General features: G+C 42.1%; 1 protein-coding gene across 1 annotated transcript in view; it reads left to right on the forward strand.

Annotated features, from left to right (window-relative positions):
• Positions 1-4,018: 4,018 nt before the first annotated feature.
• Positions 4,019-16,394, forward strand: part of LOC144686197 (uncharacterized) — a 170,546-nt gene continuing 158,170 nt past the window's right edge. The window contains exons 1-5 of the mRNA XM_078551295.1: positions 4,019-4,076; positions 9,173-9,186; positions 10,069-10,101; positions 10,355-10,387; positions 11,988-12,041. Coding sequence (XP_078407421.1) covers positions 4,019-4,076; positions 9,173-9,186; positions 10,069-10,101; positions 10,355-10,387; positions 11,988-12,041 — 192 coding nt within the window. The remainder of the gene's footprint in view (positions 4,077-9,172; positions 9,187-10,068; positions 10,102-10,354; positions 10,388-11,987; positions 12,042-16,394) is intronic.

A 16,394-nucleotide genomic window follows, 5' to 3' on the forward strand; every position in this document is an offset into this window, starting at 1 on the left:
AGGCCATTTAAATATCAATTAAAATACTTAACTGAGCTGCCTGTCAAACTTTAAGGTTGACGGGCAGGCGAAGAGCCCAGGCGGCCTTCGCATTTATCATGAAACCTCATCCACGGGCTGGATGAGGCTTCATGAAGGTTTTTAAAGTTTAATTAAATTTTTCAATAAAATTCATTGACATGTCCCAGCTCATGCGACACTGCCACATGAGGGCACATGCCCTAAATGTCTTTTACTTTGAAATTTTCTGAAAATTTTTGAAACTCAAACTGATCCCCCTGAGGCAGCTCTGTGCCTCAGGGAGATTTCTGCGCTCTTTCTCGTGCAAGCTTGAAGGAGCGCAAGCCCTGACTCAGCTCAGTCCTCTCCCCCGGCTTGCACAGGGAGCGCTCGGCGCTCCAGGTTCACGTCACGCTGGGCGAGCCCAACCCCCAACCCCCAACCCCGCCCAACCCCCAAAATTCTCCCCCAAATATTTCTTTATATTTTATTTCCTAATGGTGAACTCGCCCCATCCTTGGATGAAGTTTCACCAAAAATATAAAGGCCATCTGGTCAATTCACCCATCCGCCAACCAGAAGGTTGGATGTGCCACAACAAATCGTTGACAATTGTGCCATTAATGGGCTTAATTGCCCGTTCAATTGCCAGCAGGCACGCTTCCAACTGCCGCGCACGCCCGCTGAGCAAAATATCGCGTGAGTGCGCGATGACATCGGGACGTTCGCCTGACGTTATCTCGTGCAGTTTTATGCCCGTTCAGGTCAGGCACATGCGCGTGCCCGCGGAACGTAAAATTCTGCCCATAATTTAAGAAAAAATTTCTTTCATTTAAGTAGTGGAGAATATAGTTTTGAAATAAGGGGCAGGATTTTCCCATTGGCAAATAGGGGGTGGGCCCTGCTCACTGACACGTAAAATGACACGTGGTGACGTCGGGGATACTCCCGACATCACCACGCTCCGCTTAAATTTTCAGGTGGGCGGGGGCTCAGCAAAATCAGCTGTGCGCCTGCCGACCTGTCAAAGGCCAATTGAGGCCATTGACCGAGACACTGAAGTAATTAATGGACCTGCCCATCCAACCTTAAGGTTGGCGCGCAGGCCAGGAGCCCTGGCGGGCATTAGAAAAAGCATCAAAACTCATCCACGGGCCGGATCAGGTTTCATGTCGGTTTTTAAAAATTTAATTAAAGTTTTTTAAAAAGTTATGGACATGTCCCAACTCATGTGACAGTGTCACATGAGGGGACATGTCAGGGATTTTTTTTTTCTATTTTGAATAATTTGTACATTAGAGGCGATCTCCCTGAGGCAGCACTTAGCCTCAGGGAGGTGAGTGCGCTCTTTCGTGCGTATGTGCGAAAGAGTGCACTCTCGGGTTCAGGGGATCCCCCTGCCCACACAAGGAGCGCATAGCGCTTCCGTGCGGACATCACGCTGGGCGGGCCTTAATTGGCCCGCCCATGCAAAATAGCTGCGCGCCTCCGATTGGGGGTGCCGATCGGAGGCGCGCCTTCGCGTGCCCGCACTTCGACTTCACCCCCGACAGGAGGAAAATCCTTCCCAAGGTGTACTTAAGAAGATATGACGTCTGGTGCAGCATAAAGGATGTAAATACTTGTTCTTTGTCGACAGAATGTTTCTGGAAAATCTGATCGAGCACGTAGCATAGCATTTTCACAATGCTTGAGAAAATGCCAGTTATTTTTGAAGCCATTGCATTGTTTATCTGGTGGGAGAGGGGAGAGAGGGAGATCAAGATTGGTGTAGCAATAATTGTAACAAAGCCAACAATTTTGGAATGGAATGTTATTCCCTTTTGGATATTTTTAAGCAACTTCCTACAATGAGAAGATACTGAAAAAGTATTATTTAAATAGGTTGCCCAATTCCTAAATAAAAGTCTATAAGTGATTCTGATTCTGCTACTGTTACAATCCCCAATAACTTTAAACAAAAGATTAAAATCCCAGTGACCAACCAACAGTGACCAAGGAATCACACTACAAGATTTCAAGTATTAAGACTTTTACTGTAGCAAACAAACTAAAATCAATGTTGGATAAACATTACCTGAAAGGCAACTAATACTCTAAACTACAGAAAAGATAACCCTTATTAATGTCTTAACCTGACTGCTAACCCCACGCCACCTATATATACTTTACAGCATGTACTCCACATGATTACAGTCTTTATAAGAAACAGTGTATAATCACTCCCAGCTTCCACTGGGTTAATGCCTGCCCATTTCACTGAATCGCAATATCCAGAATCTGTCGGAGGCTCTCTCCTTCAGCTCTATGTGAATTCCAGATCTGACTTTCAACAGTGCAACCCACCTCAGTGGTTTCTTCTCCCGGCCTCACCAGGACAAATCTCCATAGTCTTTAAATTGCTACAGGATACGTCGCTTTGACCAGAGACCATCCTCTGTCTTGCATTCAGCCTGGTAGCTCGCAGAGGACCAGCAGCCTTCTCCCTTCTGTTGACTGCACTAGCTGTAGCCTTTGTCTCTGTGAGACCTCTCTCTTTATCTCTCTCTTTCTGTCCAAATTCTCTGAGACAGAAGATCTGTCCACAGTCAGCTCAGCTGTTCCTGCCTTTGTTTTCAGGTTTGAATATTTTGCACCTTGCTCTCAGCAAGTTTCAATCTGGACCCCTGGCCTCCATGATAACTAAGCCACGCAGGCTTGTTGTCAGGCAGAACTCATAACAAATCACCTGACCCTCTTCTCTATTCCATTTTAGCTTAAATTAAAGAGACGTTTTAAAATATAACAATCTTATAAAACCTTACGTTTATAGTATTTTTCCTTCTGACTATTGGATCATGCCAATGGTTTCCCATAAAGTAAAACAGATTTGCTTGTAGATTTAGGTTATTTTCCTGTAACTAATAGCCAAGTTCAGAAAGTAATGCCTAGAATTCTTCTCTCATTGAGTTTATTTCTAAGAGTATGCATGCCTTTATTTCTGTCTATATTATTCTCCTGTTTTAGGCAATCAAGATAATATTGCAACGGTGGGCTTTCTACAAATTACTACAATGGTTTTTTAAATCATGAAATCCTTTCCTCAGAAGCAGTATTTATGTTGTATGTGATTTGTGTAAAACAAATGAACTTTCCAAATAATTTTCCTCATTTCTCCCTGTTTTCATTAGATCCTTTAAGCTGCACTCAATATGGTAACTCCTATCAAAACAAAGATGTCTGGAAACCGGAACCCTGTCAAATCTGTGTGTGCGATGAAGGAATAACACTATGTGACGAAATCAGCTGTGATGAAGTACATGACTGTGAGAGACCTGTAATTCCATTTGGAGAATGTTGTCCTGTGTGTCAATCTAGTGAATCAGACCGATATTCTGCCAGTAAGTGACCTGCACTATTTTAAACCTTAAAGATTATTAAGCATATAGAATGAATCTCTCTTTTATTAGCACTGAAAGACAGTTGGAGGCTTAGAATTTTAAAATGTCCTTATGCAAGCATATTGTGCGTTCAACAATATTATACACACATGGACTAAGAATTTGAAGTTTTTCTTCAAATAATTGTATAGTATCTCTGTGTGGAATTTTGCAGACCCTTTGGGAACTGGCTCAAGGAGAGGGTGGCGGGCATGGGAAGGCTGGAAAAATGACATGGGAAGGAGTTATGGGGATGCCCAATGTCTTCCCACCATCATGCCATTTTGCTAATGGTGGGAAAATTAGCAGCTAGGATGTCTGCTGGGACACCAATTCAGCCACTCAAGTGGCCAATTAAGCACTACTTCCTACCTCCACAAGGGGAGGCCAGTAGATGGAACTTGGCAGCCTCCTAGTGGAATCCAGGGGCAATGGCTGTCCTCGTGGCAACACCACCATTAGCATGCAGCATCCCCTCTCCCTCCCCTCCAATCACTGGGATCTGCTTGCCTAGCCCCGGCATTCTCCAACCCCACTAACCTGTCTTTTAGGGCACCCGGCCTTTGAAGCACCTTTGCTATCAAACTGCAGCCTCATCAATGGGCCCTGCTAGTGGTGACGGTGCTACAGCTGCTGAGCTGCTGGTCCTCCGATTGGGTAGGCAGCTCTTTGGAGTGATACGCTGTCCTTAATTGGATGGAGGCCCTGCCTGTGGCTTCTTGATTGATTGCCGGCAGCAATGTGCCACTCTGGGTTCCGCTGACCTCTGAAGTGGGATCATCTCCTGCTTTTAGTCCTGGTGGCAGGACCTCTCTGTTAGCGGCAAAATTGAACTGGCATCTACTACTTTTTGTGGAAGAGAATTCCACACTTCTATCACACTTCTACCACCATTTGTGTGAAACAGTGTTTCCTAACTTCTCTCCTGCATGAGCCTGGCTCTGATTTTGTGCTATATTCCAATGTTCTAGACCACCTCACGGCAGAAAGTGTCTGTCACAACTGCTTTATCAGTTGGTTTCAAAATTCTAAAAACCTCAGCCTTCAATGTTCCTAGTTTTTCACCAGTTCAAAAAGTACTAAGATCTATCCATCATTGGTTCAAAATAAATTACCATCTGGTAAAGACTTGACCACTCCCTCTTAGTGCTTCTTTGTAATTTTATACCCCCATTGACACTACTTGCAATGTTACTGACCTTTGCATCATTGTCAAACTTGGATATATGCTTCTTTATTATGTGATCTAAGTCATTAAAAAAGATAGTGAATAGTTGAGGCTCCATGGCAGATCCTTGTGGATAGTATTAAGAAGAAATGCTTTAACAGGTAGATTACCTAAGATTACAAAACATTGAAATCAATATTAGAACTGTATTCAGCGATTTTTACAATTTCCCCAAGCACGCAGAGTAATTTATCTTCTATACTCTAGCTGGAATAGGTTAGAAAGTGCTGTTGATTATATTAGTGGATGGATATTTAAGATAGTCATATAACATTCTTCTATTAGCCTGAGCTTATTCACCTTTGTATTAAAATTGACCATCACATTCCAATCAACAAAGGTGTGGCTTAAAAAGGAACACAATTGCACCTTAATATTAAACCATGTTAAAATTGTGGACAGGAGAATGTCATATTGCATTAATCATTATCCTGCTAATATTATCAATAGTAGTCATTTTGAAGAATATTTTAATATACTGGCTGGAGGAAAGAATGAAATGTATTGATCTAAACTGTTGAATCACCATTGTGAAAACAACTGGAACTAATGAAAGGAGATAAGAGCAAGTTGAACAGAATTTCTAAATTTAAGCCAGACACTTTATCTGAAGCCAAAAAACAGGGCACATTTGATTCGAACACAAAATGGGTGTCTACTCAGTGGTTAACATTAATGAAGTGTTTACTACATTATTCTGCTTCTTGCTGCGTCCAAGTTGAGTTTTGTGAAGTCTGCACCGATTTTAAAATGTAAGGAAACCACAGCAAGGACTTAATTTATTCCTGATTTTCAGTAAAGCAGAACAGCTAATAAAGTATCTACAGATCAAAATTGGTTACATAACTCGATTAGATTCTATGGGCCAGATTTTCACCATGGAGGCGGGGATCTGGAGTTGGGAGTTTTTTCCTACGCCACGATCCCACCTCCATCCCAGCAGTGTCAGCACGTGGAGTTTTCATCTCCTGGTGGGCTGGACAGGCTGGAGTCGGGCCTGCCACTGGAGTCAGAGGTGGGCCGATGCCAAAGCTGCCAAGTTAAAAGGCTTGCCTCTGTTCATAGAAACATTGGCCTAGTTCTGCAGATCATTGCAAGACCGCCTCATCCTCACCCCCTTAACCTCCTTGGCCTCTTCTACCCCCTACCACTCCTCACCCCCATTCACCCCATCACACCAGCTATACCTCTCATCCCCACCCCTTCACTCTCTCATCTGCCCTACCCCCTCCACCCTCCCTCACCCTCCTAATCCACTCACCCAGCATTCAGTTTATAAACAACTCAGAATCTCTATAATAACATTTGGAACTCTTTGAAAAGCTCATAAATCTGTCAAAGTAAATAAACATTATTTGAATAGGCATTGCAAAACCAATATCTTCTTGGAAAAACTCATAAATCTGTCAAAATCATCAAACTCACATTCCCCTCGACAGCTGTGTAAATAAAATCTGCAGTGCAGAATCTGTTCGTGCTTTGAAGGCAGGTAAAAGCTCCTACATCTGTCTATCACAGCTTTCAAACAGCCAAACAGATGGCTGATCTCTTGTGCAAACAAAGACTGACAGCCATTGGGAGAGTTTGAACGATTAGCTATTGAACTCAAACTAGATTAGCCTTTCAATGTTATACAATACAGAATAGAATCTTATTTAGTGGATAATCTATTTTAATACACCTGAAGACTTTTCCACTTTTACAATGTTGTTCTTCCACTTGGCAGCTTGTCAGTTATCAGAAGTATCAACCTGGCAAACATTATTTAATGACTTACCTTTTCTAATCACAGCACTGCCATCACTCACTTTACAATACACCGATATAATTCAGTATCATTATGAAATATATAGTGAACAACACTATTTTTACACACCTTTTACACTCTTCCTACCTCCAATCCATGATTCAAGGGTCCAATTTGTGGGTGTGGTTCAGAAAAGCTTCCAAGTTCTGAAATAACAACTTCCAGAATGGTCCTGGCAACTTCTAAAGAGCAGCTTGGGGGGTTCACAGTATCACAGTGCAGTGTCTTTACAGTGCAGAAGGAGGCCATTTGGCCCATTGAGTCTGCACTGGCTCTCTGAAAGAGCATTCCACCTAGTCCCACTCCCCTGCCTTGCACATTCTCTCTTTTCAGTTAGAAATCCAGTCTCCTTTTGAATACCTCGATTGAACCTGCCTCCACCACCCTCTCAGGAAGTTTGTTCCAGACTCCAACCACTCTCTGAGTTAAAAAATTTTTCCTCACATCACAGTTACTCCTTTTGCCTCCTTTCTTGTTCCATTGAAAATTGCCAGCAACAGAAATGGGTGAGGGACTTCCACCTTCACAACTTAGTAGACAATTTTGCTATTTCCCAACTCCTTGCAGTCCCTCCAAACCTAGGTGTATATCCATATGATGGTGTAATGGAGAATAGTAAAATTCACCCATGGGCTCAAGTTTCATTATAGCAATTTGCATTTTCTGCAGTTATTTAACAAATAATATTTTGGAGAAAAGGTTGATGGAGAAGGGCTTTTAACATCTCTACTATGATAAACTTTAACATACTAATGATCAGTTATTCTTGGAGAGGTGGGGACCATGTAGCTCAGTTGGCTAGAGTGTGGTGCACAATAATGCCAACAACGCAGCTTAAATCCCTATACCAGCTGAGGTACTGAGTTAGTGCTTGGGGCCTACCTTCTCACCTTACCTGATAGAGATATATGGCAGAAACCATGATTAACATCCCTCTGAGAATGAGGATGCCTTAGGAAGAAAAAGAATAATATTAGGAGAGATAGGCATGACATTGATCATGAACAAAATACTATTCAGGCTCTATTTCTTCTTAATTGTGCTGTTATTATAAACACTGGTGACAAAATGTAACCAAATTACTTATGCACAGTCAATATTTTACAGGGAATATAAACATTCTTGGATTGAGATAATAATTTTAGAAATGCTTGACCTGTTCCCCCTATCAAGACCAAAGCAGAAATCAAAAGTCAAAAATTATTGGCAATTTATATTATTCAGAGCAGACGTTTGTAATGTATTTATGGAATTGTTGAATGGGAAATGCCTGGCACAGCTAAATGCAATGAGAGAATTTGCGTTTAGAAACTAGTGTTGTGAATTATTTCCTTATTTGTCAAGATGGTAAGGGCCTAATACTGATGAAAATCAATAGGCGCACCTCAATGTGTGCATGTTCCTCCTCTTCACATTACAAAATAGACAGTGGACATTCCACCACTACACCCTAAGCAGCACATATAGGCCACAGTGGTCAGTGAAGTAAACTGCAACATTTCTCTTTCTCTGGAATAGTTGCCTAAGTTGGTATTTCTTTGCAGATTCTACAGAGGGAACCTTACAACGTTATGCAGTAGTTGTAGTACCAAGGTGATTATGAACAGTGTGAAGGAAACAACATTTCCCCATAGTATACTTGTTTTACATTACTGGTGTAGTTCATTCCAACAATGGTTTACAAATGACTGTGCACACAATACAGACAATCATTGGAACTGAAATGACAACCACTCAATTCCAGCAGAGAACTTTTTTATTTCTAAATTAACTCTATTTCTGTCAGTTTATTATCAGGGGAATTATTGATGGATTATATGAACAAGATCACAATTTATCAACAGGATAGTCAAATGTTGCAATAACTCTACTTGCTAAATATTTAGTTCTCTAAAATAATGGTCGGGAACGTGGTCTCGCTCTAAAATTGCAGTGCATTGTGGGTGACATGCCTGCAACACGCATTTGAAAATTAAGGTTTGAAGCTCATTGGAGACTGCGCTTCAGGTCTCATCTGCCTAATATCAGTCAGGTATCCCGATGCAGCTCGCCCACTGGGGCCTTCAAAACTTAAACTGGCTCTTAAGTTGGTCTGCAGGTGATTCCTACGAGGGACTCACGCAGTGGGTTGCGATAAAGCCTTGGTTCCTGGAGGAGCACTCCTGCATGGAGGAGAAGGCAGGTTGCCAACTAAGTTTAAAACCAGCTGGCAGTTAAATGAAGTGAAGGAAAATTCTGAACTTTTTCTTTATAATTAAACTGGATCCTCTCCAATTAATGAAAGGAAAAAAAATCTTGTGCAAAAATCAAACTAAAACTTACCTATTCTTCCGTGGCCTCCAGTGGCCCAGTTTTTGCTGAGCTTGGCATCAGAGTTCGAATACAAGCATTATGCTAAAGATGAGCAAATTCAAGAGACCAACACCTGATTTTGGTTGGCACTCTGAGCAGTTCTAGGGGAAAGTGAGTGGGGAAAATTGGTCCCCCTGCTTCCATTTCCCATTCAGAATGGTATATGACAGGAATCAATTACTCCCCACCCCCTGCAACAACACAATGTCAAAAGCATTTTTCTTGCTTACCTTCTAAAATGTGCTGCGTTTGATGGTATTTATCTCAGTCAAAAACATCCAATAACCAAATATTAATCTTTCACCACAGTGGATTGATAATCAAATGAATATTATTCTAACGTGAACCATTTTTCTTTTCCAATAGGTAGAGGAGAAAAGGTAAGGATATTTTGTAAACACTCTACAGATGTAAAAACGAATATTAATTTTGCAATTGTCATAAGATTGCAATGTATAACTTCTGTTTTAAAATATTGGGAGTAAAATTTGTCTTGGAGGGCAGAGCAAAATTGGCAATGGTGCACTCTGTCATTGACTGGAAATGGACATCAAATGGGTTGTAAAATGAGATTTGCAGGTGTCCATTTTATGTTATCACACAAGGCGAGTTTTCATCCCATCATATTTTGATTTCCAATTCTTACATTACTAGCCAAAGATAATTGAGTATTTGTTGTTTACAATAGAAATTGAAAGGGAATCAGGCCAAATTTGTGAAAGAAAAGATTTGAGATATTTTTTTCACAAAAATGTTGTCTGCATAAAGATAATTGGATATTCATGGTGATCATTAAAGGAGTCGTTTATTCAGCTACAGCTGAATACAAGATTTGGTAAAAAAAAATCAACATTTACTCTGCTCATTCTTTTATAAGAAAATATCAAATATTAAAGTCATGCACCATTTTCAGCCTTTATTGAACTTATGCCTGTAGGATCTGTGTTCAAAAATAGGAATGTTAGTGAAGAAAATGGCTTTTATTAATTTCTCATACTATTTGAATTTAAAATACTAATGTAGAAGTTGAGAAAAAAAGGTAAGAATGATTATAAAGGACAGCAGGTTTGCAGCCTAACTTGTAAACATGGAGATGTAGGGTCACATTAAGTATTTTCTTTAAAGTCAGGCCCATCATAGGATAATGCGGGCAGGTGAAAGTTGTTTTCTAGTTATGTACAAAAGGGTTACACTTTGAGGATATGGTACTCATTGAAACAGTTGCTACTTCTAATCTGAAGCAATTCTGCTCTCTCTAATAGGGGCAGAAAGGTGAACCAGGAGATGTCCGCAGAGTAAGTGTTTTAAAATGATTTATTTTCATTCCTTCCTAGCTTATCCATTTTTTAGCCGGACCATTTGTATTTGCTCTGACTGCAACACATTTCCAAAGCTTTACAATTAAATATCTAAAGTAAGTGTTTTATATAAATAACAACTGAAGGATTGAGTAACATTAATAGAAAAACATTTAATACATAAGTAAAGCTAATGATTCCATCCACTGTCAATTTATTACTGTTCATTAATTCTTTTCATGTTTACCAGGTTGTTGGAATAAGAGGATCTCCAGGTGCAGCAGTAAGTGGTGCCTTATTATCTTTGTGCTGTCCTAAGTACTTACAGAAAATTGCATGTAAAATCAAGTCCGAATAATAATCTACATTAAATCAGTTCAACTAAAGTATTAGCATCTTGAAAATTTGTGCCAAAGCTTTAAAAGTGGAGGGTAGTAACAGTGAAGTGCAATTTTAAGCCTTTGTTTATGCAATAAATAGATAACAAGGGTATAAATATAAATATGTACTTTACAATTTATAACCTTTTACTTCTAATGTATTTTAATTAATTGAAATTTCTAGCCCAGCAGAATTCCGGGTTACATTGCTTCGTTCCTGTCAGACTAGATCTGTAACCATGCCGTTTACTAGAGAACTCTGCATGTTTGGATATTTGCTTAGACAGAGTTTTCAAATAACAACTACACATTGAAACATTAGATAGCAGGGTAAGGGAATCTCTGATTTCCAAATACTTAGATTAAGGTCAAGTAGGTTTACAAAAGCGCCTAGAGAGCTACGGAGTTTGACACTGCATTTACACCCTGGGTGATAGTAAGATGGTACACATTACATCTTTCCTGAATTTTAGCCCCATTGCAGCCAGTCTTGCCAACAAATCTTGCCCCATCCTCACAAAAAAGTAATGAGCATAGCACGTTTCATGGATCATGGAGGATTTCAAGTGCAATTTGTACTCATATTGCTGATTATGTCCAAAGCAGAAACTCTACTGCACATTTAATGCATGACCTTTAATGAATTCCTTTCACTGGATTGGATTTTTTTGTGTAGTTCTCTGAAACAGAAAGGGAGTTCTTGACTATTTCATTTGTCTGGTCTTTTCAGAGACAGGTTAAGAACCCTTGGAACCCTGGGCACCAGGAGTATTCATTCAGAATATTCTGCAACACCCCAATCCATTAAAACACAATAAGGTCATAGAGTATTTACACACTGCAATAATTTCATAACGTACTGCATTTAAACGAATCTGATCCAGCAGTTGATGCAATTTTTCAGTGTTATGATCAGTTTTACCACAAGCTCATTTTTGATTGGGCTCCTGGGTATGGGCCCTATGTACCATGTGTTAATTGAGCCCTGGGCCTTTTAGAGAATGATTGCTTCCAAAAGACCATTAAATTGCAGTAGAGTATTCAAAAAATGCACAAGCTTGATGCACAGATAATGGAAATATACAAGAATATACATTAGCTTTAACGTATAGTGGAGGGGGGTAGGTAACATTTGGAATAAATTGTAAAAGGAGTACTGATGGCATAAATTGCTCATCTGGAAAGTGAAATATGAAGACAGTAAAAATAAGGTGGGAGCTGTAATATGTTTGGGAGAAAAAAGGTGACTTCGAACCGATGGTGCCCAAAGTTCTCCTCCTGGATTTTCCTTGTGACATGTCTAGGTATATTGTAGACTAGTTGATCAGAGATTAATTGCTGCTATTAGTTAACAACTCATTACTATTATAACATGCAACTTCCAGGATGGCAGAAAGTGAACCAGATTGATGTTGGACCTTTTTCATCTATTTGTTATTTCCTACATATTATTCTTAACATGGAATTTATTTTCCAGAAAAAAAATCTTGTTTATTTTTACAGGGACCACCAGGCTCACAAGGGCCAAGAGGCATAGAAGGGCCAAAGGGACCACCTGTAAGTAATGATATGATGCTTTTCAACCACAGAATATGTGATTTGTATCATGGCAATAGCTTGAAGAGTCTTGACCGTGAACTAATAGCATGCTTAGAGAAGCTGGTAGAATTAATCATATCAAATATGATATTACGAAATAACACAATGCAATTATCCTAATGTTACAGGCATGGCATTAGAAGAGAGCTAAAAAAGATATAAAAACATTTAACAGAGTAAGTTGGGAGATAATTCACAAGAACATAAGAGATAGGAGCAGAAATAGATCATATGGTCCACTGAGCCTGCTCCATCATTCAACACGATCATGGCTGATCTTTGTCTTCAACTCTACTTTCCCATCCTCTGCCCATATTCCTTGATTCTCTGAGAGATCAAAAATCTGTCCATCTTAGCCTTAAACATATTCAATGATGGAGCATCCACAGTCCTCTAGGGTAAAGAATTCAAAAGACTCACAATGCTTTGAGTAAAGAAATTCCTCCTCATTAAAAAAAATTCTTTCTTGGGATGTGGGCATCGCTGACTAGGTCAGCGTTTTTATTGCCATCCTTAGTTGCCCTTGAGAAGGTGATGGTGAGCTGCCTTCTTGAACCGCTGCAGTCCCTGTGTTGTAGGCACACCCACAGTGATGTTAGGGAGGGAGTTCCAGGATTTTGACCCAGTGACAGTGAAGGAACGGCAATATATTTCCAAGTCGGGATGGTGAGCAGCTTGGAGGGGAACTTGCTGGTGGTGGTGTTTCCATGCATCTGCTGCCCTTGTCCCCTTCTAGGTGATAGAGGTCATGAATTTGGAAGATGCTGTCTAAGGAGCCTTTGTGAATTGCTGCTGTGCATCTTTAGATGGTACACACAGCTGCCATTGTCTGCCGGTGGTGGAGGGTGTGGATGTTGAAGGTGGTGGGTGGGGTGCCAAACAAGCAGGCTGCTTTATCCTGGATGATGTCGAGTTTCTTAAGCATTGTTGGAGCTGCACTCATCCAGGCAAGTGAAGAGTATTCCATGACAATCCTGACTTGTGCCTTGTAGATAGTGGACACATTTGGAGAGTCAGCCTCTGACCTGCTCTTCTAACCACGGTATTTAAATGGCCAGTCCAGTTCAGTTTCTGGTCAATGATAACCCTGAGGATGTTGATAATGGGGGATTCAGCGATGGTAATGCCATTGAATATCAAGGGAAGATTATTGGATTCTCTCTTGTTGGGGATGGTCATTGCTTGGCAATTGTGTGGTGCGAATTTTCCTTGCCACTTATTAGCCCAAGCCTGAATGTTGTCCAGATCTTGCTGTATATGGGCTTCAGTATCTGAGGAGTTGCAAATGGTACTGAACATTGTGCAATCATCAGTGAACATTCTGACCTTATGATGGAAGGAAGGTCATTGATGAGGCAACTGAAGATGATTGGGCCTAGGACACTACCCTGCAGAACTCCTGCAGTGATGTCCTGGGACTGAGATGATTGACCTCCAACGGCCATAATCATCTTCCTTGTGCCAGATGTGACTCCAACCAGCGGAGAGTTTCCCCCCTAATTCCCATTCACTCCAGTTTTGCTAGGGCTCCTTAATGCCACACTCAGTCAAAGGCTTCCTTGATGTCAAGGGCAGTCACTCTCACCTCACCTCTTGAGTTCAACTCTTTTGCCCATGTTTGGACTAAGGCTGTAATGAGGTAAGGAGTTGAGTGGCCCTGGCTGAACGCAAGCTGAGTGTCGGTGAGCAGGTTAATGCTGAGTATGTGCTGCTTGATAGGACTGTCGACGACCCCTTCCATCACTTTGCTGATGATCGAGAGTAGACTGATGCGGCAGCAATTGCCCGGGTTGGATTTGTCCTTCTCCACATTTTCCACATTGCCAGGCAGTTGCCAATGTTATAGCTGCGCTGGAACAGCTTGGCTAGGGGCGCAGCTAGTTGTGGAGCTAGTTGTGGAGCACAAGTCTTCAGTACTATTGCCGGAATACTGTCAGGGCCTTTGCACTATCCAGTGCCTTCAGCTGTTTCTTGATATCATGTGGAGTGAATTGAATTGGCTGAACGCTGGCACCTGTGGCGCTGGGGGCCTCCGGAGGAGGCTGAGATGAATTATCCACTCGGTACATCTGGCTGAAGATTGTTGTAAATGCTTCAGCCTTATCTTTTTCACTGATGTGCTGGGCTCCCCCATCATTGAGGATGGGGATATTTAAGGGGATTGGAGCCTCCTCCTCCTCCAGTTAATTGTTTAATTGCCCACCACCATTCATGACTAGATGTGGCAGGACTACAGAGCTTTGATCTGATCTGTTGGTTGTGGGGTTGTTTAGCTCTGTCTATTGCATGCTGTTTGGCATGTAAATAGTTCTTGTTGTAGTTTCACCAGATTGACACTTCATTTTTACGTATGCCTGATGCTGCTCCTGGCATGCCTTCCTGCACTCTTCATTGAACCAGGGTTGAATCCTCAGTTTGATGGTAATGGCAGAGTAGTGGATATGCCGGGCCATGAGGTTACAGATGCTGATGATGGCCCAAAGCACCTCATGGATGTCCAGTTTTGAGTTGCTAGATCTTGTAAAAATCTATCCCAGTTAGCACAGTGGTAGTGCCACACAACATGTTGGAGGGTATGCTCAATGTGAAGGCGGGACTTGGCTCCTCAAGAACTGTGCAGTGGTCATTCCTACCAATATGTCATGGGCAGATGCATCTGTGACAGGTAGATTGGTGAGGACAAGGTCAAGTAGATTTTTCCCTCTTGTTGGTTCCCTCACCACCTACTGCAAACCCAGTTTAGCAGCTATGTCATTTAGGACTTGGCCAGCTTGGTCTGTAATGGTACATTTTTTCTATTCATTCATGGGATTGGGCATCACTGGTTAGGCCAGCATTTATTGCCCACCCCTAATTGCCCTTGAGAAGGTGGTGGTGAGCTGCCTTCTTGAACCGCTGCAGTCCATGTGCTGTAGGTGCACCCACAATGCCATTAGGGAGGAGTTTCAGGATTTTGACCCAGCAGCTCAGTGTGCGGCTACTGAGCCACTCTTGGTAATGGACGTTGAAGTCCCCCACCCAGCCACATTCTGTGCCTTAGCCACCCTCACTGCTTCCTCCAAGTAGTGTTCAACATGGAGGAGTACTGATTCATCAGCTGGAGTGGGGGGTGGTGGGGCGGGGGGGTGGGGGAAGTTGCAGTAGGTGCAGGAGGTTTCCTTGCCCATGCTTTACCTGATTCCATGAGATTTCATGGGGCCAGAGTTGATGTTGAGAATTCCCAGACCAACTCCTACCCGACAGTATACCACTGTGCCGCCACCTCTGGTGCATCTGTCTTGATGGTGGGACAGAACATACCCAGGGATGGTGATGGTGGATTCTGGGACATTATTTGTAAGGTATGATTCTGTGACTATGACTATGTCAGGCTGTTGCTTTACTAGTCTGTGGGACAGCTCTCCCAATTTTGGCACAAGCCTCCAGATGTTTGTTACGAGGACTTTGCAGGGTCGACAGGGCTGGTTTTGCCATTGTCTAGGTCGATGGCAGGTGATCTGTCAGGTTTCATTTGTTTTTGTAGGCTTTGTAGCGGTTTGATATAACTGAATGGCTGGCTAGGCCATTCCAGAGAGCATTTAAGAGTCAACTACATTTCTTTGGTCTGGAGTCACATGTAGGCCAGACCAGGTAAGGACAACAGATTTCCTTCCATAAAGGGCATTAGTGAACCAGATGGGTTTTTTTTTATGGTGATGGTTTCATGGTCACTATTACTAAGGCTAGCTTTTTAATTCCAGATTTATTAACTGAATTTAAATTCAATCAGCTGTCATGGTGGGATTCAAACCCATGACCCCAGAGCAATATCCTGGATCTCTGGATTACTAGTTTGGTGACATTACCACTATGCCACTGCTTCTGAATAGTGCTCCTTGGTACACAGAAGGTCCCCCAGAAGCAATGGCTGCACCCATGACAGTGGTGCCCCCTGCCTTCACCAACGTCCCCGTTCATTGGGGCTTGTCTGACCTCACTAACCTGGCTTTGAAGGCATACATCCAGTGATGCATGCTCTTCCTCCAGGTGCAACCCCAGCAGTGGCCATCGCTTCTGGTGGCATTGCTGAGGCTGCTGAGCTGCCGGCCTTCCAATTGGCCGGTTGGCCTGGGAGTGGGACGCCTGTCCTTACTAGTTAATTTATTGGCTGCCACTGACATGGTGCAGCCCCAGGTCCAACAGAGCACTGAAGCAAGGTACTCCCTTCACCTTCCAATCAGTCTGTGGGGATCTTGCCGCCAGCACAAAATCTAGTCCACAAATCACTGAATGTAGCAACACGGGTTAGTAGGGGCATAAAAAGGCAATCAA

The sequence above is a fragment of the Cetorhinus maximus genome, chromosome 11 (assembly GCF_964194155.1).
Source record: "Cetorhinus maximus chromosome 11, sCetMax3.hap1.1, whole genome shotgun sequence".
Taxonomy (NCBI): Eukaryota; Metazoa; Chordata; class Chondrichthyes; order Lamniformes; family Cetorhinidae; genus Cetorhinus; species Cetorhinus maximus.